The following is a 25,684-nucleotide window of genomic DNA, read 5'->3' as shown; positions in this document are numbered from 1 at the left end:
ATCATTTTGTAATGAATATAAACATGGAATCACTATGTCGCATGCCTGAGACGAATATATTGTAAGTCAATTATACTTCCATCTGAAAAAAAGAAAAAGAAATCGCATAGGGAGTGAGAGATTGCCAAGGGGATCTATAGCTCCAGGCAAAGGAAAAGAACAGGGGCTGGGTATGGGTTTTTGACACAGGCTGGGACTCAAGGAAGTGGAAGGATTATTACAGCAACTGGGAAAATGAACTGTTGCCTTTCCCTTGCAGCCCCTCCTTTGACAGAAGGAGGCTCGTGTGGCTTGGAGGTTGCGGAGGAGTGACCTGAGGTGACCCAGAAAATGTCAGTCCTCACCCGGCCCCTCTCCCCATAGCTTCCATGCCCCGGGGGAGGGATGCCTGGAGGAGAAATCCGGGGGCAGGAAAAGCATCTCGGGAGGCAAAGGAAGATGAGAGGAGAGCTTAAAATATATGCTGACCACAGTCATTTTGTCTGATTCTTTCCTCAAACACCCGCTTTGGGGAAAAAAGTGTCTAAAACGGACCACACAAGTGTTGACAGTAGAAGGAGCACGGTACCAGAAATCTGAGCCCAGTTGTCTTAAGTCCTTCAGGACTGAATTCCCTCCTCTGTAAAACGAGGGCTGTGGTTACCAGCTACGGAAGCTCTATGACCTTCTCAAATGCTAACGTTTTAGGCAGTGGAGTGTCCCACTCTGAAGGGTCGGGGAAGTGGTGGTAATCAGGAAGTTGCAGAAATTGGGGTCAGGCACCCATCCTCTGCCACACAGACTCCTCTGCATACCTGGAAAACCTGAAGCCAAGGAGGCAAAGCATTATCTGTCCCCATGGAAGGGATGCCAGAAAATGACCACAGGTGCACCACAGAATTTCCAAAGGCGGCTGGCTATACCCTGGAGGCCGAGTTCCCAGATCCGGGATCTCAGCAATCGACATCTGAGAAAGATTTTTCTGAAGCTGCCACCTCCAGTTCTAAAGTAATCCCATGTTTCAGGTTGGGGCTGGAACAGTGGCAAACCTGCAAACCCGGTAGCAACAGGAGGAAGTGGACAAGGAGGGGAAGATTGGCGGGGCGCAGTTCAGTTCTCAGGGATGATGACAAGTCTAGAAATGACGGGAGAAACCCCAGAACGCATGGGGAGGGGATTTCACCGCTGCATTTCCCAGGCCAGACTGTCCTCTTTGTTTTGGCAAACTTTCCCTGACAAAAGCCAATGTTCTCACCACATAAATACTCGACATTAATAACAACAGCCTATGAGACCAGTATCTGTAAAGATGCCAGGTTGCATGCAGATGAGCTGGAAATACCTTGGAGAGTTTCACAAAAATGAGACACAGGGCAGTGAAGCTCCGGGAAAGGAGATGGAGCGGGGATTCTTTAAAGAAGGTGGGAGGGAGGATGCAAACAGCTCACACGTTCAAGCCTTTTAAAATGGGACACGTTTGCCTCAAGCCAGCTGAGTAGCTGCAGCCCTGCCTCGTACCCTTCACAGAAGAGCAGCTGTGGACTTATGCCGAGTCCCTGAGGGCCGATACCTGGGGCGTCACCGCCATCCAGTGGAACCAGGGGGGATGGCCGCTGTGCACGGCCTCAGCCTAAAGCGAGAGGCAGAGACAACACTCGGTCTATTTCTCAACTGACAGTGAAAGATGAGGGGAAGCTCGTTGAGCTTCATTTCATTATCACCCATTTAGTTACATACAAGGAGATGCCGTTCTGGTTTCCAGCAATCAATCAACTGGCGTCACTCAAGGACCAGGCTGGGCTAAATCTGCATATTCTATTTCAGCCCAGGTGGAGATGGAGACTTACAGGAGGGCTTTGAAACACCCTTCTCAGTAGCATAGCGATTCTCAGATTCCCAAGCCTCCAGTCCCTGAGATGTCCCTATGTCAATAAAAAGCGTTTCATTATGTCCAGAAGACAGAGACCTGAAGTCAGGTTAGCATGGGTGAGGGGACAGGGGTGACAAGTGCTATTTGAATGGGCAGCATTCTTCTGCCACCTGGAAAGAAAAAGAACTCAGTGAGGTGATGATCTACTTGTCCAAACTGTACTTCTTTCTTTTTTTAATGTTTTTGGCCATGCCACATGGCACATGGGATCTTAGTTCCCCAACCAGGGATCAAACCCATGCCCCCTGCAGTGGAAGCGTGGAGGCTTCACCACGGGACTGCCAGGGAAGTCCCCAAACTGTATTTCTTGGAGGAGAAACCAATCTCCAGCGATGGGTGCCACTTCCATGCCTTCTCCTGGTTTTTTTTTTTTTAATTTGTTTTTGTTTTTTTTAATTTATTTTATTTATTTATTTATTTTTGGCTGTGTTGGGTCGTCGCTGCTGTGCGCGGGCTTCCTCTAGTTGCGGCGAGCGGGGGCTACTCTTCGTTGTGGTGCGCGGGGTTCTCATTGCAGTGGATTCTCTTGTTGTGGAGCACGGGCTCTAGGCGCACAGGCTTCAGTAGCTGTGACACGTGGACTCAGTAGTTGTGGCTTGCGGGCTCTTGAGCGCAGGCTCAGTAGTTGTGGCACATGGGCTTAGTTGTTCCGCAGCATGTGGGATCTTCCCGGGCCAGGGTTCGAACCCGTGTCCCTTGCATTGGCGGGCAGATTCTTAACCACTAGGCCACCAGGGAAGCCCCCCTCTCCTGTTTTTGAAGAGGCTTGAGGATGGTCATCATGGGGCTACAAAGGCCTGGCACATTCTTTCCTTAATAAGAAAGCAAATCCAGAGTATTTTGTGCCTTTACCTCTCACTCAGCCCCCTTTGCTTGGTTGACAGGCCAGAGACAGGGGAGGAAAGAAAAGAGGGAAGGAAATACATGTTTCTTGAGTATCCACACTGTGATAGACAATATCCATGAAACGATATTGTTTTCTCTTCACAACAAACCTCACTGGGTTATGGCCTCTTTGGGAAGACTTGAATAGTCTAGAAGGATCCAAATCATCATTTGAAATTCCCCTTTTCAATACAAAGCTGGGCTAATGTGAGTGCGAAGTCATATGGGAAACAATCAACTAAATCTCTGTGGAATGTCAATATCCCTAATTCGGCAAGTCATTAATTCCTCTCCAACCTCTCCCCAGAAAACTGGGTTTTCTTTGTGATGAGAGCAGGCTCTTAGGCGGTCACTCCCTAACTCAGCTATAATCTCGTCAAGGTCATTCAGTTTCTGTGCATGGAGATTTCTTTCTTTCTTCTTCACCCAAAAGCGAGTTTCAATTGCCCTGCCCCACAAAGCCGTTTCTGGGATTAAGCAAATGATCATTGTTAGGTGCCCTTGTCTTTTCCGAGAGATATTATGAACCAATTCTGTCAAATTAGGGATCTGGATTTATCCCCTCCTAACCATTAAACCTCAGATGAAACCAGAAACTGCCTTTGAGGTCTCTTCCCTGTCTGACCCGGGCTGCCAAACCCCATTCTGAAGTTGCCACTTCTCTGTTTCCTGGAGCAAAACCTCAGGTCCGTGACCCTTCCCAGCTTCCCCCTCACCTTTGCCGCTCACCCCCAAAACTGGGGAACACACACTTGTCGTAGACGTAAGGAGGAGGAAAGACAGGTCAAGTCCACGCCCAGTGGGACCGAACCTTGAACTTCAGCTCCCACGGGAAGACGAGAGCTAGCCTGCGACTCTCCCCGTGTCCGGTGTCCACCGCTCACACTGCCACAGCAACAGTCCAAGAGCTGCCACCACACCTTTATTGCATCTCCAGTGAAGAATGGTGAGTAACTTATTTTACAAGGCACACTCCCCCGTGAGTGGACAATACCCACTTCCAGAACGCAGGGGGTGAACACGGTCTGAGGAGCGAGGGAATGGGAGAAGAATCAGTGCTTAGAGCACCGAGCAGAACTTAGAGCAACCCAGTGCACACATTCTCCTGGCAGAGAGAAACTGGGCTTGTCCATGCTGGTAAGGGCTGGAGGGAGATCTCCCGGTGAAGCACAGGGCAGGGAGGTGAGTCTGGGGACCAACGGTGAGTCTGGGAGTCAATTGGCGCTGGGGACCCTGGTTAGGCAGCATCACAGAGGTTAGCAATTTTCGGGTGACTTTTAGCCTCTGCCATCCGGGCATGAAGGGAGGTGTGGGTAAGTTGGCTTCCAGCGTAGATGTGGGTGGGGTGATCTGAGAGACAGGCCTTTGCTGGTTTGCTCAGATTTGCAGCTCTGCTCTGAGCCAAGCGATTCTCACAGAATCAGCCCACAGTTGGAAAAGTTGGCTTCTGAGGCTGATTGAGCCAGTGTGTGGTCAGATGACCAGAGCCTGAGTCATGTGTAAGATGGCAGGGATGGTTAGCCTGAGTCATGTGTAAGATGGCAGGGATGGTTAAGGGCCACCCTGAGTTGCCCGAGACTCCCACTCGAGAGAAGTAGCCTAACTATGGGACAAAGGAAACAACTACAGTGCTGCTGAGAACTGCGGTCCCGTCGGCCCTCATTAACCCCAGAACAGAAGAATCACGGCTGAAGGCTGCAGGGAGGCGAGGTCTTCCTGTGATGTTCTGTACAGCTTCCTGGGAAGACTCAGGACTCAGCCCACATCTCACGAACCCCCCGCTGGCTCTGCTGACTTGCTGTGTTCATCCCACCCTTCGGGACATGTTAACTGACATCTTTCCTTCCTTCATAGTCACTGTAAGGGCTAACCCCACTCTGGGCCCGCGGAATGGAGAAATCCTTTGGGGAGTTCCGATTCTGAAAAGAAAACACCCATATTGTTCAACCCACTCCACTTCCCGGCCATTGCCACAGCACTCTGCACTCCAACCTGGGCAGGAGTCTAACTTTCCTTCCCTTCCTCTCTAAGCCCTCCCCTGCCCTGCACTCCAGTCTCCTGTCCCAATCCCATGAGGCAGATTACAGGAAAGTAGACCCGCGATCCTTTCTAGGAGGCATCTAGAGGCCATCAGAGTGGCAACATCATCTATTCCCAAAGGACAAATGCTCCTGGGGTGCTAACACTGCTGATGAAAAAGGAGAAAGAGCTCACTAACCTGCAGCGGGAAATGGGTGGAGTACAGGGCATAGAACGTGTCACCTGTCTCTTCAGTACCTGAAACAGACAATGCGGATTAAGTAAATGTCAGGGTTCCCTCCTTGACAGCCCCACCTGTGCTCGCCCCAGTTGAGTTATTTATAAAGCATGATGCTTTATCCCTTTAATCCTCTGTCTCCCTAGTAGATGGTCAGTTTCATGTGGAGGAGACTGCATCCTCAAGCCCAGGCACAGAGTCAGCCCAAAACTGGTTGAACAAATGAATAACTAGCCACATATAATCACTAGGGAAATGCTTTCCAAAACCTCTCCAGAGCCCTCCTCATCCTAGGACCAGTCCAAAAGCTTTTTTTTTTTTTTTTTTTTTTTTTTGCGGTACGCGGGCCTCTCACTGCTGTGGCCTCTCCCGTTGCGGAGCACAGGCTCCAGACACACAGGCTCCGCGGCATGTGGGATCCTCCCGGACTGAGGCACGAACCCGTGTCCCCTGCATCGGTAGGCGGACTCTCAACCACTGCGCCACCAGGGAAGCCCTCCAGAAGCACATTTGACACCAGTCTTTTCAGACATAGATCTGGCTGGAGGTGTACCTAGAGAGAATCTTACTGGAGATTTACCCACTTCCTTACCTGCCCAACCAGGGGGGGAAAAGTCATGATTTTCTTTATGAAGGGATAGAACCTGTGAGTAATTGTTTTCTGTGTATTTAGGGGAAATCAGAGGGATTTTTTTTTTTTTTCACCGCACCACGCAGCATGCGGGATGTTATTTCCCCAACCAGGGATGGAAGCCATGCCCCTTGCAGTGGAAGTACCAAGTCCTAACCACTGGACCACCAGGGAAGTCCAAAATCAGAGGGATTTAAACTCAGGAACAGACGAGTAAACACATACGCTCATCATGAATACGATTTAGGGAACTCCCTGGCAGTCCACTGGTTAGGACTCGGCGCTTTCACTGTCATGGCCTGGGTTCGGTTCGATCCCTGGTTGGGGAACTAAGATCCCACATGCCGCAGGGCACGGCTAAATAAATAAATAAATACAAGGTAAAGCAATCCATTTATTTCCCACCAAATTTACCTGCTCAGTTTACTCAATAAATACCTAAACACCTTCTGTCTGTAAGATATTGTGAGGAATAGAAGGATTAATCAGAATGACTCCTGCCCTGAGGGTGCCACTGGAGAGTCCGGAATACATGACAGCTACACAAATAACTATGCAATGAGACAGACTCTGATAAGGTCATCTCAAAGGTCTAGAGTTGGGCGGGCAGAGCAAAGACTGAGGGAGACTGGGGAATAGGGACTCTGCAAAAGGGCAAGAATACGGAGGGACGCGTCAGGCAGAGGACAGACGCTCTTCAGACGCGCAGGCAGGAAACTGCAGGGACTTGGTTTGTTTGAACTGACACACAGCTTCAGGGGTGGTGGGTTCGGGCTGTGAAAAGCCTCACCAAGGATTCAGGAAATGCAGTGGATGCTGGGGCGCCAGTGAGGCGTGTGGGCAGGAAGGGGTGGTGGCCAGAGAAGTATTTTAGGGAGGGGAGGCTGGCAATGGCCAATGGGATGAAGGGAAAGAAGCATTAAAGGACGGAAGACTAGGGACTTCCCTGGTGGTCCAGTGGGTAAGACTCCGAGCTCCCAATGCAGGGAGCCCGGGTTCGATCCCCGGTCGGGGAACTGGATCCCACATGCCACAACTAAAGATCCCACGTGCCGCAACTAAAGATCCCACGTGCCGCAACTAAAGATCCCACATGCCGCAACTAAGACCCTGCACAGCCTAAATTAATTAATTAATTAATAATAAGGGAAGGAAGACTAGTTAGGGACCAATAACACAGAGTCCAAGCGTGAGGTGACAGAGTGAGAGTGTCCACTGGGAATGCACAGGAGGGGGTGGGTGGTAAAATCTCCCCTCCGGCCCTCCCCCTCCCTTCACTCTTCCCATGGCACAGGACCAGGGCTGCCGAGAGAAACACCGGCAAGATTTGCACTGAAGGCTTCAAGCGCAAAGAAATTTACTAGCTGGAGCTATGAACCTGGCCTTGGAGGTCCCTCACTCTTGTCCCATACCCACTCCCTTCCCCTGATTAGGCCCAGAGGCTGATGTAAACCCAAGAGACCAATAGTTTCTGGCTATCAGTGCAGCCTGGCTGCTCAGGACTCCAGACAAGAGCAAAATTCCCTCCTGTGGGCCCCAGATGGGCAGTAAAATGTATCTCTTCAGGCTACATTGAAATCCTCAGTAAATTTATGGAGATTCCCACGGGTTGATGATAAAAGAGCTTTCTCCCCACTCTGTGCTCTGTGGTCACTGCACGGCTGGGTTTTGTGCACTCAGATCTACAAAGGCTCCACATTTCTGGAAGGACTGCCTAGTTGACATTTATAAAGAACACTATCTCACCCACTTGTCTCTGGGAATTTATCTAACCATTCTTTTTCCATTCCTTTGCTCCATCTTGTTTTGATTCAGAGAAATCTACATGGTATTGTGTAGAACATACTAGATAAAGACCACCAAGGCCAGCTTCTAGTTCTACTTGTCTCTAACTCGCTGGATGAGTTTTTCTTTTTTTAATTTTTATTCATTTATTTGTTTATTTTTTGGCTGCATTGGGTCTTTGTTGCTGCACGCAGGCTTTCTCTAGTTGCAGCGAGCGGGGGCTACTCTTCATTGCAGTGTGCAGACTTATTGCGGTGGCTTCTCTTGTTGCAGAGCATGGGCTCTAGGTGTGCGGGCATCAGTAGTTGTGGCTCGCGGGCTCTAGAGTGCAGGCTCAGTAGTTGTGACACACGGGCTTAGTTGCTCCGTGGCATGTGGGATCTTCCCAGACCAGGGCTCGAACCTGTGTCCCCTGCATGGGCAGGTGGATTCTTAACCACTGCAGCACCAGGTAGGTCCCTCTAGCTGGATGATTTTAAGTAAGATCTGAGCCTTGGGGACCTTATCTGTTCTATCGGGAGTATGACCTGATAATCTTGCATGGTCCTTACAGTAATAATATCTTATGATCCTCCCCCATTTTCCCACAAGGGATTCTCTACCCAGCCAGGCTCTGTACCTTGAGTGATTCCCTCTTGCGAATAAGCTATGTTCTCCACACCATAGCTCTGCTTCATGAGCTGAGGTTTACAGAAAGCATCCTCCACAGGGTAATCCATGGGGTTCCGTTGCTTTGTGAGCAGCTGAAGCTCGGGTGCAATATAAGCCAACAGGAAGACCCAGCCATTGGCCACCAAGGCTGAACTGAGGATGGTGTCATCCCACTGGGGGCCAGGGGTAGGAACAAAGAGCAGGGTGATCCACGTCACCCAGATGGCAATGGAGAGGAGCGTAGTGAGGTAGATGTGGGCCCCGTGTCTCTTCCAGCCAGAGAAGGATCCCCGAAAGGTGAAAGAGGCCGTGAAGAGGGTCAGCATCATCAGGAACAAGACGTAGATGAGCAGCATGACGAAGTCCTCGTTGCGCCGATGAGGAGAAAGCTCAGAGAAGATGTTGACGTTGGTCCTGTTCATGGTGAGGACCACATACTCGATGGCGATGACATCCTGCACCAGGCTGAAGGCCAGGGCCAGGCCCAGCATCGCCAGCATGGAGAGGGGCAGCCTCCCTTGGACCAGCTTCGTCAGGTTGAAGGCGTGAACCAGGAGGCAGGAGAAGCAGAGGGCAAAGAGGATGCCGAAGAGGAAGAAGCGTGTGGGCCCCGTGCTGCCGTCGAGGCTGATGATGAAGGCGAAGGGGAGGCCAAAGATCCCCAGCACACCCAGGAGAAAGAGGAACTGGGTGGGGAGCACTTTGCGCCTGTTGGAGTCCTGCACCTTACAGATGAAGACCAGGAGGGCGATCATGAAGGCCACCGAGGTCACAGCGCCCACCGCAGCCAAGGCCTCTAAGACGATGCCCCAGACTGCCTTCTTATCACAGAGCCTGTGGTACCTGGGGTCCAGGTCCGAGCGGCAACCATCAGGGGCAACTGTGCCCATTCTCGTCCTGCAAGAAAGCAAAGATGCAGGTGGGGGTGAATCTCCCCACAAACTCAGGCACAGAGGACCAAAAACGATTCGGAAGCTATTTTCGTATATTTAGCCAGGGTTTTGCCCCTGAACTTACAACGTTAGATCAAGCTACTAGCTGTTCTCCACCTCTCACGGCAAATTCTAAAGGCTGATGAAGGGAAGAAACAATCTCAGACCTTCCTCCCCGCAATTTAACTAAATTAATATTTACCCTGAAGCCAGAAGGCCCAGGGCTCTGATGAGGTGTTTCAGAGTCACATCTCAAAAAATACGTCACAAATAACTTGCCAGGGTTCCTGATATGTTTGGCTAGTGTTTCCTTAAGAACTGGTGAACATGGAAATAGGTAACCATAAAGTTAACACTTTGGGAATTCCCTGGCAGTCCAGTGGTTAGCACTCAGGGCTCTCACGAGTGGGGTCCAGATTGGATCCCTGGTCAGGCAACTAAGATCCCACAAGCAGGGCAGTGTGGCCAAAAAATTTAAAAAGTAAACACTTTAAACATAGTTTGTCAGTCTCCAGTTTTTTTCCACCTTGGGCCCAGCCTCAGATATTATTTGTAAGCATCCCATTCTCCCATGGACAAGAGGAGTTATCTGAACTGTAGATTTCTCTGCGGAAGGCCAGCCTTCCCCTCTCAGCCACTGGGTCCTCTTCTTCAGCTCTGCTGTCACTTATTATTTTCCCTTCTTAATTAAGGCTTGTAAGGATGGCTCTGCTAATCCAGAAGAGCAATGGAAGGGGTCTTCCCTGTCATAGGGTTGGCCACGCATTGCGGCTTCTTGGATCTTAATTCCCCAGCTAGGGATCGAACCCATGCCCTCAGCAATGAAAGTGTGGAGTCCTAACCACTGGACCGCCAGGGAATTCCCCATAGTGAGCTCTTAATTAGCTACCTGTTAGGAGGGATGGCCTGGATGACACGAAAACAGTGGGTGACCCAACGAAAAATATTACCAATAGCTAATGCTCATTTTTACTATGAATCAGAAACCCTGCTAATCACTTCTCATATATAGAGATTTATTAGTTTAATCTGATAGCAATCCTATTAGGTAAAAATGATTATCCCTATTTGACAGATGAGGAGACTGGGGCAGGGAGAGATCAAGTTACTTGCCCAACATCACACAGCCAGGAAATGGCAGATGCAGGATTTGAATCCAGCTTATCTGGCTCTAGTTGAGGATCCCTGGTCTTAACTACCATAGGTGGTACCTCTCCAGGGAGTTCTAATTGGCCTTAGAATGCAATCTGAGATATTCCCTCCACCTTCTTTCCCTCATCAGATGCCCCATAAACCAGCTACTTGTGGTCCTTATTCTACTCTCTTAGTTCAGCCCCACGAAGGATAGGTGCTCCCAGGTGACAGATGATCCACAAAGCAGGTAATCTACTCACCCACTCAGGAATAATCAGACATCGACTTGAGGTAGTGCAGCTTACTGCCTATACATCTGTCCTTAATCTCCCAGATCTGCTGCCTTTTTTCCTTCCACAACCTCCATGTCAATTTTAGACCCAGCTGATTTCCCAAACCCCACGAAATCGAATTCCTAGGGATTCAGGGCACACGTGGGAAGATGAGTTGGGAAATGGGAAGGGAAAGGAGTTTGTATATTTCCTCAAATGGATGATTCTCAAATTCCAAAGTCAGTGTCAGATAAGAGGTTGAAATTCAGGACTGCTGTGGTTTTAACAGCTTCTCAACAAAACTATAATTTTTTTCTGAACTATATTACTGTTTATAAGTTTCTATGGCACGATTCTTTTTGATTTGTTGTATACAATGTATGCATGTAATCTTTTTTTTTTTCCTCTAGTTTTTCTTTTTCTGATAGGATTGCTCACTCAACAGAGAAATCTTTTGAATTGACTAGAAGACAAATATTGGGGGGGCGGGGAGCGGGGCCAGAGTTAAAAGAAGGGAAGGCTCATTGAGACCCCCTCCATAGAAAAGAACAAGTGAAAGCTCTTGGCCTCTCCTAGTGCCAAATTGGGAGAAAATGTGCATAAAGAAATCAGCAAGAAGAAGACAGCTAGGATTGAGAAGCAGGAAAAAGCAAAAAATATCCAGAGTCCTGCCTCTTTCCTTATAGCAGAAAAAACAGCTCAGAATTTCTGCACCACATACCCATAAATGTTTACAAACAAGATTTCTCGGGCCCTTCCCAGTACTGCAGGGGTGCTGTGATCAACCCAAGATGAAAAAGAACGCCCTCCCCTCCCCTTCCATCTTGTCTCTTCAAAACCAAATCACAAAATATGACACAAATGAACTTATCCATGAAACAGAAACAGACTCACAGACATAAAGAACAGACTTGTGGTTGCCAAGAGGGAGGGGGTGGGGGAGGGATGGATTGGGAGTTTGGGTTAGCTGATGTAAACTATTATATGTAAAATGGATAAACAAGGTCCTACTGCATAACACAGGGAACTATATTCAATATCCTGTAATAAATCACAATGGAAAAGAATTTTTTCAAAAAAGATCAAGGACTTCCCCGGGGCACAGTAGTTAAGAATCTGCCTGCCAGTGCAGGGGACATGGGTTCGATCCCTCGTCCGGGAAGATCCCACATGCCGCGGAGCAACTCAGCCTGTGTGCCACAACTACTGAGCCTGCGTTCTAGAGCCCACAAGCCACAACTACTGAAACCTGTGCGCCTAGAGCCCGTGGTCCGCAACAAGAGAAGCCCGTGCACTGCAACGAAGACCCAACGCAGTCAAAAATAAATAAATAAATTTATTTAAAAAAAAAAAAGATCAAATCACAAGACGGAGCACAGCGAGGTGGGACACATAATGAGCAATTGCTGGCTGACTCTGCAGAGCAAACGAGCACCTCCTCCACGTAGACAGAATTCAAACACCTGCTTCCCTTAAAGATGCAAAATATGGACTTCCCTGGTGGTCCAGTGGGTAAGACTCCACTCTCCTAATGCAGGGGTCCCGGGTTCAATCCCTGGTCGAGGAACTAGATCCCACACGCCACAACTAAGAGCCCACATGCAGCAACTAAGAGTTCCCATGCCGCCAACGAAGATCCCACGTGCTGCAACTAAGACCCGGCTCAGCCAAAACAAATAAGTAAATTTTAAAATAATAATAATAAATAAATAAAGATGCAAAATCATCTCTTCAGTTCAATGAGATAGTTGTGTCCCAGCATTGTTTTATTCCCATAGCCATTAGGAAAAAATTATATATATGTATATGCCATATAACACATACATACATATATGAATGACTATTATGTAGATGCAAGAATTTTATATGTGTGGTGTGTTCGAATAAAATAAATAACTTAAATAATTGATGGCTTAAATCCATCTTCCATACTTTGTAATGAAATTTGCCTCTCCAAGCTTAACTTTTTTTTGGGGGGGCCACGCTGGGTGGCATGCAGGATCTTAGTTCCCCGACCAGGGATCGAACTCGTGTACCCTGGAGGGGAAGCACGAAGTCTTAACCACTGGACCTCCAGGGAAGTCCCTGCAAGCTTCACTTTGCAATATAGCCATTCATTCAACCAGCACCACTATGTGTCAGTCATGTCCATCACTCTTCTAGATGCTCAATGGTAAAGGGGAAACCAGACATCAGACATGATCCTAGCTGTAGAAGAAATGGACAGATGGACGTAATCTGCCACCACTACCATGACCTTCCTGTGGCCTTCCCTGGCCAGGGGCCTGTTACCTGCAGTCCACTCCAGGGAAATGACACCCTGGTCATCCCGACTGCATGCAGAGCACAGAACAAAGAGTGGGTTACGTTCCACCTCCCCAGGGCAGTGCAGAATGAGACACAGGAGGAAAAAGAAAGGTAAATGCACTTCAGATACAGGCAACCCCTGAAATACAAGGCCCCCCAAAGCCTGATACACTTCGCCCTGGGTGGAACCGGACAGGGAGGGGGGACGCGTCCCCTTGTCTATGTTGAGGATGCAGAAGAGGAAGAGCTGGGTCTAATTGAAGGGCAGCGTCACAGGGGAAGGGACCAGGCTCCAGCATTCTCTTCACTCCCCACCTCCCCACCTCACTCCCTCTCAGATTAATCATAAGGGCAGTGTCCAGCTGGAAAGGTATTTCTCTCACCTCCCTGCCCCTCCCTGGAAACTGCTCCTTCCCCACCCCTCAGGGCAGTGCTGTTTGTTGACAGGTAGTTGTTATCATAATTACCTGATAATTACAAAGGACTTTGAACCTGATGACTGTCAGTCTTGAGAGATTGATGAGGTTTTCACCTACAGGAAGGTTCTGGTGCTGCACAGAGGGATGGTAGGGCAGAGACTTCCTGCTCCCAACTTGGACCTCTAGGCCCCTCCCATCTGTGCAGCTGTGCAGGAAGTGTTGTGTCTTGGGACCTCCTGGTGCCCACAGACCAGGGTCCGACACTGTAAGCACATAAGGTAAGTGGTCCCTGGAGAAAGAGAACCAGGCATGGCTTTCTTGACATAAGAGATGCCATTTTTGGCTAAGTTGTTTTGTGATCTAAGCCTGGTCACAGTGCTTGCCCAAGAACAGGTCTCAGAAATTAATGATCTTTTTTTTTTTTTTAAGATTTTTTTTGATGTGGACCATTTTTTAAAAGTCTTTATTGAACTTGTTACAATATTGCTTCTGTTTTACATTTTGGTTTTTGGGCCAGGAGGCATGTGGGATCTTAGCTCCCTGACCAGGTATCAAACCCACACCCACTGCATTGGAAGATGAAGTCTTAACCACTGGACCACCAGGGAAGTCCCAGCAATTAATGATCTTAAGGGAACAAAAGAATGCAGAAATAAGCAACTGTGATCAGGCAAGAGAAGTACCAACAGCAAAGATAATAGATCAGTTGTAAAGACTCCTAGTTCTGCTCAAAGATTAGCCTGAAGCGCTCAACCACCAGATCAACTGGAGTCTAAGGGGTGATGGTGTTGACCTTTTCTGACCCTCATGACTGCAGTCAACAAAAGCTTGGACTCTGTGGATGCCCAAGCCCCTTCATGAATATGCATGGAGCCTTAGCTTAAAACTTCCCCAATTTTGCCATTTGGGGAGACACTGCTTTGGGAAAGATCCCCGGTGTCCTTACTTGCTACAAGTAATAATAAATCCTTCCTTCTCCTGATCTTTGGCTTTGTTGTGTCTTTTGGCTCAACACTCACCAAGAAGTGAATCCAGTTTTCCAAGTAACACCACGAGCAATTGACAGTGGGTATGTAGAGAAGAACCCCACTTCCCCCAATTTCACCTCCACCTCCCACCCCCAATCATGCAAGGGAGATGGAGAAACAGTCCCTGAATTACCTTTAAAATGCTTTTTTTAAACTAAAAATAGAAATACCATATGACCCAGCAATCCCAATACTGGGCATATACCCTGAGAAAACCATAATTCAGAAAGAGTCATGTACCACAACGTTCATTGCAGCACTATTTACAATAGCCAGGACATGGAAGCAACCTAAATGTCCATCGACAGATGAATGGGTAAAGAAGATGTGGCACATATATACAATGGAATATTACTCAGCCATAAAAAGAAACGAAGTTGAGCTATTTGTAATGAGGTGGATGGGCCTATAGAGTCTGTCATACAGAGTGAAGTAAGTCAGAAAGAGAAAGACAAATACCGTATGCTAACACATATATATGGAATTTAAGAAAAAAAAATGTCATGAAGAACCTAGGGGCAAGACAGGAATAAAGACACAGACCTACTAGAGAATGGACTTGAGGATATGGGGAGGGGGAAGTGTAAGCTGTGACAAAGCAAGAGAGTGGCATGGACATATATACACTACCAAACGTAAGGTAGATAGCTAGTGGGAAGCAGCCGCATAACACAAGGAGATCAGCTCAGTGCTTTGTGACCACCTAGAGGGGTGGGATAGGGAGGGTGGGAGGGAGACGCAAGAGGGAGGAGATATGGGGATATATGTATATGTATAGCTGATTCACTTTGTTATAAAGCAGAAACTAACACACCACTGTAAAGCAATTATACTCCAATAAAGATGTTAAAAAAAAGAATAAATTTTACCAAGATAAAGATAAAAAAATAAAACATGAAAAAAAGATGTTTAAAAAAACCAGTTGTTTTAATGTTTGTTTTTATTATAGAAAATTTCAAGCATACTCAAAAATAAAGAGAATAGTATAATGAAGGCCCATCATTTGGTTTCAAAACTTACCATTTGGCCAGTTTTCCTTCATCTACATCCCCATCCCACTCACTAGATCATTTTTAATCTAGTGAGAAATTCCAGACATCATTCTATGCATATATGCTTCAGTATGTATCTCTAAAAGATAAAACCCTTTTTAACTTAACCCCACTTTAAAAATTAAAGATGGGGCTTCCCTGGTGGCGCAGTGGTTGAGAGTCCGCCTGCTGATGCAGGGGACACGGGTTCGTGCCCCGGTCCGGGAGGATCCCACATGCCGTGGAGTGGCTGGGCCTGTGAGCCATGGCCGCTGGGCCTGCGCGTCCGGAGCCTGTGCTCCGCAACGGGAGAGGCCACAACAGTGAGAGGCCCGCGTACCGCAAAAAAAATTAAAATAAAAATAAATAAAAAATTAACGATGACCCTTTAATATCAAATATCCAGTTAGGGTTCATAGTTCTCAATTCTCTCAAACGTCTTCTTTTAAAACTTCTGAGTGAGGGCCTCCCTGGTGGCGCAAGTGGTTGAGAGTCCGCCTGCCGATGCAGGGGATACGGGTTCGTGCCCCGGTCATGCCGCGGAGCGGCTGGGCCCGTGAGCCATGGCCGCTGAGCCTGCGCGTCCGGAGCCTGCGCGTCCGGAGCCTGTGCTCCGCAACGGGGGAGGCCACAACAGTGAGAGGCCCGCATACCGCAAAAAAAAAAAAAAAAAAAAAACTTCTGAGTGAGTAATTTTCTATCTGAGTGACGAATTTTTTTGGAATTATCCTTCCTAATTCACCCTCCTCCACCCCTTCCCCAGCATGACAGCAATTTCGCAACGGGTCTGAAGTGTCCTAAGCACTTTGAAATTTGTCAGAGAGAAATCAAACTCATCAAACGCACTCACAAGCAGGTCTGCAGTAAGGAGGCGCTGGGTCACATAGGGAATGGCCCAGATGAGCCAGCAGGAAGGTGGCTGGGGACAAAGGACAGGGCTCTGAGAAGCTGAGGTCTTCTAGCAAGCAGGGTTTGAGGAAAAAAGGGAAGCATCAGCATTTAGGATTAGAAACCGCCAGGAGCTAAAGCAACAGCCTCAGAGAAGAACCTAAGGGCTGGAGCAGATGGAGAAAATGAAATGGAACTGGTGGTCACGGGGACATCGTATGACCAGAGTCATAACCAGATTGTGGTCCGGTTATGTCTGCTCATAACCAGAGTCAAGGGCAGACAGACCTACGGGAATCCCCTGGTGGTCCAATGCTTAGGACTCCGCGCCCTCACTGCCGTGGCCCGGGTTCAATCCCTGGTCGAGGAACTAAGATCCCACAAGTTGCGAGGCACAGCAAAGACAAAAAAGGGCAGAGAGACCTAGGGTCCAACCCGGAAAGGACTTGCTCCTACAAAGACCAAACGGGGGCAGCCCTGGCCGCGGCTGGGCTCCTGTCTAAGTGACCCCAGGTGTCTTCTGGTAGCGTGGATCCTGAGCAAGCAGAGCAGGTAAGCAGAGGGAGTTACTGGAATCCAGTCATTCACTCCCACTCACTTCCCTGATTGATTAAACCCTGCACTCTGGAGGGAGACGGTGAGGTTTCAGCGTGTGCAGGCTCTGGCCTGAGACACGAGACAGGACTTTGAGTCATGAGGGTGAGACCCTCTTCACTTATTACAGCAGCTGAGCCAACTACCGCCGTCCAATAATCCACCAACACCCACAACCAAGACCGACCCTGACATCCCTCAGCACTGCCTTAAACCCTTTTCAGGTGAGCCAAGGCATGACAGAAAGGTTAAAAAAACAAAAACGCAGGAGGGAGGGAAGGGAGAGGGAAAGGAGGAAGAAGAACCAGAAGCTGGGGCTGAGGGGGAGGGGAGGACGGGGAAGGAGGGGGTCGCGGCGCTCAATTCCCAGCCCTGTGACTCCGCCCCTTTAGGAAAGGGGTTTCAGCGGCCTCTGTGTGCCGACGCCGTCTCCTGGAACCCCCATCCTCTCCAAAGCGGGGCTGGGTGCTGCACGAGGGGGTCTGAGCCCATGTCCAGTTCCTCTGTTCACCCCTCTGGGGAACTCCTTGTAGACAATTTCCAAATCACTTTCCCCCTCCCCCTCATCCTCCTTCCTGCCCCATTTCCTGTCATTAAAAGAATATGTGAATATTACTCAGCCATAAAAGGAAACGAAATTGAGCTATTTGAAATGAGGTGGATAGACCTAGAGTCTGTCATACAGAGTGAAATAAGTCAGAAAGGGAAAGACAAATACCGTATGCTAACACATATATATGGAGTTTAAGGGAAAAAATGTCATGAAGAACCTAGGGGTAAGACGGGAATAAAGACACAGACCTACTAGAGAATGGACTTGAGGATATGGGGAGGGGGAAGGGTAAACTGTGACAAAAGCGAGAGAGTGGCATGGATATATATACACTACCAAACGTAAAATAGATAGGTAGTGGGAAGCCGCATAGCACAGGGAGATCAGCTCGGTGCTTTGTGACCACCTAGAGGGGTGGGATAGGGAGGGTGGGAGGGAGACGCAAGAGGGAGGAGATATGGGGATATATGTATAGCTGATTCACTTTGTTATAAAGCAGAAACTAACACACCATTGTAAAGCAATTATACTCCAATAAGAATGTTAAAAAAAAAAAAGAATATGTGCCGCAAACTCCTAACCAAACCCCAGACCAGGGCTGGAGGTGAGGTTGAAGGGTCTCAGTACGAGCTGGACTCAAGACGCAGGGTGAACGCTCACCTGCCAGACAGAGCCACAGGGGTGCTAGAGCAGGACTGGCCCTAGACTGGCCTTGACACACGGCATTGACTGCGATGCAGGGACAAATGCCAGCATGTGACGGGTCTCTCAGCTTCTCCTTTGCAACCTCTGAGACTCCTCTTTCCCCAGAGAGGTGGGGAGGTGTCTGGAGTTACTTACGTCCAGACCTAGTAGGTTGCCGAGCTGACTGTTTGCAGCCCACCCCAGATTATCTGAGCAGGAATTACCCACGACCCTGAATCTTGCCCAGAGCTGACCTTATGTTCCTCCTTATGAGATCTGTCTCCTTCTGTCGTCTAAAAAGAAGAAGACGATACATGTATAACTGATTCACTTTGCTGTACACCTGAAACTAACACAACATTGTAAATCAACTATATCCAATAAAAAATATTTTTAATAAATAAAAATAAAAAGAAGAGGACGATCCTCACCTCTTAGGACAACTGCCTGGGGAATGAGATCAAATAACTCAAATATTTGTCAAAGCTGGGCCTTCACACCATCCCAAGCCAGGCAAATTGTCAATTTCCTAGCATTTTAATTTTCTCTCTATTCTTGGAATTGCCACATTCAATCAGTAGTAATAACAATAGTCACAATATAAGTATGATTAACACTAATGACAACCACTGTCACATACTGAGTCCTCTTATGAGCCAGGCTCGATGCTGGGTGTTTCTGTTTTTCTATGTGTGTTCACTCATTTACATGCTTTTACATCTATTTTCTTATTTAATATTCCTACAACCCATTTTATTCATGATAAGACTGACTCTTGGAGAGATGAAGTTACACATCCAGTGTGAATTAGTTAGGAAGAATATCCCTTTATGAGTAGTCTTAATTAGAATTTAATCTTTTGTTTCATCTCTAAATCACTATTATGCTCTCTGAAGCCTTTCTCCCCGACTCCAGCTTCACTCTATTTTTTTTTTTTTTTTTTGAAATTGAAGTATAGTTGATTTACAGTGCTGTGTTAGGTCATGGTGTACAGCAAAGTGATTCAGTTATACATATGTATATATTCTTTTTCATATTCTTTTCCATTATGGTTTATTACAGTATATTGAATATAGTTCCCTGTGCTATACAATAGGACCTTGTTGTTTATCCATTCTCTGTATAATAGTTTGCATCTGCTAACCTCAAACTCCCAATCCATCCCTCCCTTACACCTCTCCCCTTGGCAACCACAAGTCTGTTCAAGCCTCTCTCTATTTAAACCATATCCAAGAAGTCTCCAAAATAAGCAATCCTGCATTTGGTCAATCTCCCTGCATTTGCTGTGTTAAGTGTACAAATCATGCAGACCCGCAGACAGAAAGTGTGGCCGCTGCCCCTAGGAGCACCAACAGAGTCACACTGACATACAAATAAGGGTTGCAGAGTGTGCAGGGAATGCTGAGGGTACACGGAAAACAGTGACTCACTCTACCTAAAGCAGTAGAAAAAAAAAAAAAATGGCTTTAGAGAGGAGACCAGGGGGAGATGAGGCCTGAAAGATGGGCAGGGAATGGTGGGAGATTTTAAGAAGGTAGAACCAAATGGAACTTAAAAATACAGGCTCGTGAGGAGAGATATCCAGTTTAACTTTGTTAAATCTAAGATGAACTGGGAGGACTTCCCTGGCAGTTCAGTGGTTAAGACTCCACGCTTCCACCACAGGGAGCACAGGTTCGATCCCTGGTTGGGGAACTAAGATCTTTTTTTTATTGGAGTATAGTTGATTTACAATGTTGGGTTAGTTTCAGGTGTACAGCTAAGTGATTCAGTTATACATATACATATATTCATTCTTTTTTAGATTCTTTTCTCATATAGGTTATCACAGAGTATTGAGTAGAATTCCCTATGCTATACAATAGGTCCTTGTTGGTGATCTATCTCATATATAGTGAGGGGTGTGTGTGTGTTCATGCCAGATTATGCCCTCTTTTTACAGTGGAGGAAACAGAGGAACAGAGACATTAAATAACTTGCCCAAGATCACCTGGCTCTTAGAAGCCAGGCTCCTGGGAGTTCCCTGGTGGCCCAGTGGTTAGGATTCAGCACTTTCACCACCACAGCCCGGGTTCAATCCCTGGTCAGGGAACTGAGATCCTGCAAGCTGAGTGGCGCAGCCAAAAAAAATTTTAAATAAAAAATAAATAAAAGCCAGGCTCCACGACACCAGATTGTGCTGACCCTGCGTGCTTGAACATGTGAGTCTGAGGCTCAGGAGAGGTTTGGGCTATGAGCACAGATGGGAGGTCACGGGCTCATAGCAGGTATCGGAAGGCTTTGGAGGAGACCAGATCACACAGGGAGCATGCACGGCAGCAAGAGAGCCAAGGACAGAACCCTGGGACACCGTCTCATGGAAGCAGGAGTCAGCAAAGGTTGTTCAAAAGAAATTGCCAGGGTTAGTACAAGAAATAAGCCCAGCTGGTTTCCTAGAAGTCAAGGAGCAGTTTCCCAAAGAGTGGTTGATGGAGTTAAATGCTACAAGGGCAGCAAAGAAGAGAAGGCGTGGGAAGGAATCTTTGGGTTTAGCAATTTAAAAGCATAACAAAAGAAAAATAAATAATTAATTAAAAGCATATCAGCTCCTTTTTGTCTGTTATAACAGATTCAGCCTCAATGTAAGTTTCAAGGCTTTTCTCCAACTGGTCCTCCCACCCACATTTTCCTGGTTTCCTAACTCCCCTCCCCACATCTATGCAAGGTAAGCAAAACTTCCAAGAGTATTTTCTATCTGGAAGGGAACTGGGGCTCATCTAAGACCCTCTCTTACAAAGTCGCTCTTTGCCTCATCACGTGCATTATTCTCCTTGCCAGAAAGACCCTTCTCCTAGTCACAATTCATGTACCATGTTTCTTAGAAACTTGACCCAAAACTTACCTCTACCTTGAGGGTTTTTTAATGATTAGTCCCATCTCATTCTAAATTTGTAGATCTCTTCATAGTTTTTACAATCAAGTATTTCTCGGTGCTCAAGTTTTTCCATATATATGTCATATCTTATACATTAATATCAGTGCTAACTCGCCTATCAGATAACAAGCTTCTTAAGGAAATAGAGCAAGTCTTCTATTTGTTGGTATCTCCCTATGTGCTCTGCACAGTGGTTGCTGAGCAAATGTTTTGGAGTAACACTGAGTGTGAATGTAACTCAAAACAAGTTATTCATTAGCAAGTATGAGTAATGGGGAGGAAGAATTTGGGGAGCTGAATATGTGCTGATGCTAATGCTTATATTTTTATATAGGCTGAGCTCTAAGATGAGGCTGGAGTCCCACAGAAATTTCTCTGCCCTAAGTGAAGGATTAGCTGTAAATGGAAGGTGTCTACAGGGAAATCTCCAGGATCCCCTCTTCTGGGTAAGCCATCCGTATTCTGATGACATAAAAGTGATGCATCATGGCAACAGCTTATGAATAACATCTGAATAACATCACTGAGTTGAATTTCTATGTAGTAACTGGGAGAAAATAAATCATCATTCCACCACAGACAGATATAAACAAGTATAACAGCAGTGTTCATCCCAATTTATTCACTTTTGGAGGTATTACCATCTTCCTCTGTTCTAAACAATGCATGTGAACTTTAGATAAATTACTGAAATATAAAATAAAATACTGGAAGTCCCCTTTTTTAACTTAAGATTTTGAATGAAACTACTAAATCTCTTAGGCCCAGAATTTTAAGATATGAAATTTCCAGGAAATAGGTGGATAAAGTGAAGGCCTCTACTGGTATACCGCCTCAAAGCTCTCAAAGACACCTTCTTTCAAGTATTTTATTTCAACATATGAAGGTAACATATTTATGTTCCCAAGCTAAACTTATCTCTCCTTACAAGCCTTTATTTCTAAACCCTGAGAATGGTACTACCATACACTCAGTGTATCTAAAAATACAATATAGACTATCTAATGTGGGAGAAGATAGAGAGAGCAGACCACATGGCCAAAAATTAGGTGACAATAGCAAGCAACTATTATTACAATAAATGTACATGGTAATTTATTATTTTGAAAAGACTAAATCAAACCATATTATACCTATAAGAACCTCACCTAAAACAACGAGATTCAGAAAAGTTGAAAGCAAAAGAAAGGAAAAAATGAAAATAAGTGCAAAAAAAAGCAACAATAACAGATATGTTTATTTAGCAAGTATTATGTATCGGGTACAAAGTTAAATAATAGCTTGCTCAAGGTAAGAAAATTAAGTTAAGAGTTGAGTTATTAATATCACACAAAGTTTAGTCAAGACTAAAAGCTATTATATTAACCTCAAATCTTTTTAAATAATAATTAAGACTACTCCACACTGAAGATGCAACCATCATAAACTTTTACGCACTGAATAATATAGCACCAAAATACCTAAAACAAAAGCTACCAGAAATACAAGGAGAAATCAAAAGAAATACTATAGTTACAGAAACTTTAATACTTCTTTATCAGTCTTCAGCAGATGAAATAGAAAAAGCAAATAGTAATATGGTAAATTTTTATAAATGTTGTATGGATCCTTTAATATGCCCTATCTTCATATTTTATTAGATCTCTACTATTAATCATGTAATTCAGATCCTCTATATCTGTGATCAGCAAACATTTTTTGTAAAGGACCAGCTAATAAGGAACTTAGAAAATGGCTTTGCAGGCCATTTGTTTGCAGCTGAGAGCAGTCATAGATGATACATAGACAATGAGCATAACTGAGTTCCAATAAAACTTTATTTACAAAAACAGACTGTGGGAAGTGTTTAGCCAGGAATGTAGTTTACCAGCCCTCTCTATATGATTCCTTTTATTGAAGTGGTCATGGAATGTTTATAAAAACAGCATATTCTAGACCACACCAAAAAAAAAGTCTGAAATAAGAAATGTACAGGAATGTACATAATGCACAGAAATGTATATAATCTGACCACAGGCAATAAAAATAGGAATATAAGTAGAAGCAAAAACACCAAACTACTCAGAAAATTTGAGACTCCTCAAGCAAAATTATTATTCGATTCATTGTTTTTAAAGGCCCTATCATACCAACACATCATTTCCTACCCATTTCCTCAGCTCAGTCTGTGGATTTTTAAATAGCAGTGGACCTGAAGACAAACCCCCAGAATGAGAATAAAATCACAGTCAAAACTTCTTCACACCCTCTTGCCTGCAATTCCCACTAAGGAGTGGAATACAAAGAAGCAGACTCCAGGGCTTCCCTGGTGGCGCAGTGGTTGAGAGTCCGCCTGCCGATGCAGGGGACACGGGTTCGTGCCCTGGTCTGGGAGGATCCCACATGCCGCGGAGCAGCTAGGCCCGTGAGCCACGGCCGCTGAGCCTGCGCATCCGGAGCCTGTGCTCCACAACGGGAGAGGCCACAACAGTGAGAGGCCCGCGTACCGCAAAAAAAAAAAAAAAGAAGCAGCAGACTCCAGTGAGGACGCCGAAAGAGACACATACAGATAGAGAAGGGCTAGAATCTCAGCCCTGGGAAGGAGCTGGGGGCCTTTCCAAGACCTCTAAGGAGGAACTCAAGGCCCAGCCCAGGCCTCCTCACAGCTACATGGCCTGCAGAGCTGGGATGAGAAATCAGGCTTCCTGACTCAAGGCTAAGAGCACTTCCCAGGAATGTTAGCTCGTTCTGAGTTCTGCTCATTCCCATCTGCCCTTGGAGCACCCACCTACCTCTCCACACCCCAGAGCAGCCTCCTTCCTGGGTGACACCTCTGCTGACCCTCCTTCCCCCACCCCCTCCCATTTCTTCCCTCTCCTAGGAGAAGCCAGCACACAGACCAGAGGGCGGAGTTCTGAACCCCATCCTCACCCCTCCCCAGGCCCCTCGTATCTGAAGTGGCCCAAGTATTCCCTTTCAGGAATGAGCTCACAGGCCTGGCTGATTCCACCAAACCCTTCAACAGGTGTGGCGTTTACAAAACCCTCAGAGGCAAAAATCAGTCTGGAAAGAAGTCAGGAATGGAAAGTCCTTCAAATTCCTTGAACCGGAGCTGCTTCTCCTTCCTTCCCGCATGGATGTTTAAGGGACCATCTTGGACAGTTTGGGCTCATTCCCGAGTCCCATCTGGTTGGTGCCTGAAGGTGGGCTATTACTGGACATTCAAATGGACATTCAACCCAGGGATCCAGAGCAACGCAAGAGACAGCAGAGGAGGGAATGCTGCAGAGCGGAGGGCCACACTCACGTCAAGAGAAGGGATGGCTTCTAGAATCTACTTCCCAAAATTCAGAAAGGCACACTTGTCGTGGAAAGACAAAATAAATGGACACTTCACAGTACCTGGGTAAAGTAGCAGGGCTCACCATCTCCTTCTTCCGGCCCACCCACGCAATCCCCTGCCATTCCTCTAAGATCTTCCTCCTACTTTTCTCTTCCCCTGGACTGACCCCAGAACTGCTCACCTGCCTGGCCAGGATTCCACCTACTCAGTTTGTTCAGTGTGTCTGAGCAGAAACTATGTATCCTGATTATCTTTTTGCTCTCTGCCTCTTAGCCTGGGAAGCCCGGGAAGGGGGTGTGGGATCTGAATTGAATTAAACTACAGGAATTCCTTTCCTGGGATTGTTTTTTGCTCCGAGCCAGCTGCAGCCCATTACCAGGGTTTCTTTCCTCTTGTATCCGCCCCCCTCTCCCAGCGCCGCTCTCCCCACCGCGCGTCCCCCCCGGAGGATTTCAGTCCCGAGGCCGGGCGCGTTCTGTGCTCAGTGCGCCTCACTTACCCTGGTACCTTGGCTTTGGCGAGTGAACTTGACGCTGCTTCCCGCGCACAGAGGCAGCACAGGAGCCCCTCGGTGGTGCTAGCGGAGCCCGCGGGCAGCAATCCCGCCCTCCCGGCGCGGAGCAGTTATAAAGGCGGCTGTCGCCGGAGGGAGGAGGGAGAGAGCGGGTGAGCAGACACACAAGGGGCGGGGGAGGGTCAGGGTGGGGTGGGGTAGAGGACACGCCTATTCCAGTTCCACGGCACCGCGTGCTGTTATGAAAATAAAGTCCCCGTGCCAGGGAATGAGCCAAAAGCCTCCTGACGTCAGCGGCACAGCCACCCTTGAAATAGGTGGTGGTGGTGATGGGAGGGGGCACCCAAGGCACCCATCCCGCCCCGACCCGGCGCATCAGCAGCTCAGGACGTCCCAGGACGGTGGGGGGGTGGTGGTAAAGAAAGGAGTCAGAGGGGACTGCTCAGTATCCGTCCTGCCAGCTGTCACCTCAAGGAGGGAGTCACACCTGCCCTTGTTCCAGGCACTCCTGTGCGCCCAGGGTAAGGGCTAGACAGCTCGCAGCGCCTGAGTGACTCCTGGGTCCTGGGGCCCCTGGGAAGCTAGGCCCGGGGCAGGAGGAGCTGGTCACCCTCTCGGATCTCCTCAGCCAAGGCAGGTGAAGCCAAGGAAAAGCCTCCTTCCTGGGCCCAGAGTCAGCTCTGCAATTCCGCCGGTCAGAGCTGTCCCCACACGGGCACCGTGAAGGCTGCCCCAGTGCGGAGAGATGGGGAGACGTTTCCCTCTCTACTTTCCTACCTCTCTTAAAGCCTTGACGACACAGGTGGAGGAGAATGTGGATGCCAGATAAAACTATGAAATAAAGGAATTTGCCTTTGGTGTCTGGCGGCCCCTCCCTCCGCTGCCCACTCCTTGGCCATGATCAAGCCAGTCCCACTGAAACCTGCCTTTATTGACTTGTCAGACAATCCCTGAGCGGCTGCCTCCTGGGTGCT

At 47.4% G+C, this 25,684-nt stretch overlaps 1 protein-coding gene across 1 annotated transcript; it reads right to left on the bottom strand.

Moving 5' to 3' along the window:
* Window positions 1–3,703: 3,703 nt before the first annotated feature.
* On the bottom strand, window positions 3,704–24,848 carry GPRC5A (G protein-coupled receptor class C group 5 member A). The gene is made up of 4 exons (XM_060111784.1): window positions 24,696–24,848; window positions 8,087–9,015; window positions 5,013–5,071; window positions 3,704–4,713 (listed from the first exon to the last, which is right to left on the bottom strand). Exons 2-4 carry the CDS (start codon window positions 9,006–9,008, stop codon window positions 4,621–4,623), a joined length of 1,074 nt encoding a protein of 357 aa, XP_059967767.1. The 5' UTR covers window positions 9,009–9,015; window positions 24,696–24,848; the 3' UTR covers window positions 3,704–4,620.
* Window positions 24,849–25,684: the final 836 nt, after the last annotated feature.

The sequence above is a fragment of the Mesoplodon densirostris genome, chromosome 11, assembly GCF_025265405.1.
Source record: "Mesoplodon densirostris isolate mMesDen1 chromosome 11, mMesDen1 primary haplotype, whole genome shotgun sequence".
NCBI classification, from domain to species: domain Eukaryota; kingdom Metazoa; phylum Chordata; class Mammalia; order Artiodactyla; family Ziphiidae; genus Mesoplodon; species Mesoplodon densirostris.
This window is presented reverse-complemented; position numbering and strand designations above follow the sequence as displayed.

What these genes read in the sequence shown, in the direction of transcription:
- GPRC5A (XM_060111784.1), bottom strand. Translation starts at nt 9,008, where the DNA reads ATGGGCACAGTTGCCCCTGATGGTTGCCGCTCGGACCTGGACCCCAGG. An exon ending in GCAAGAGGGAATCACTCAAG is followed by an intron (nt 5,072 to 8,086) that starts GTACAGAGCCTG and finishes TGTCTGTTTCAG; the next exon opens with GTACTGAAGAGACAGGTGAC. An exon ending in CCACCCATTTCCCGCTGCAG is followed by an intron (nt 4,714 to 5,012) that starts GTTAGTGAGCTC and finishes TTTTCTTTTCAG; the next exon opens with AATCGGAACTCCCCAAAGGA.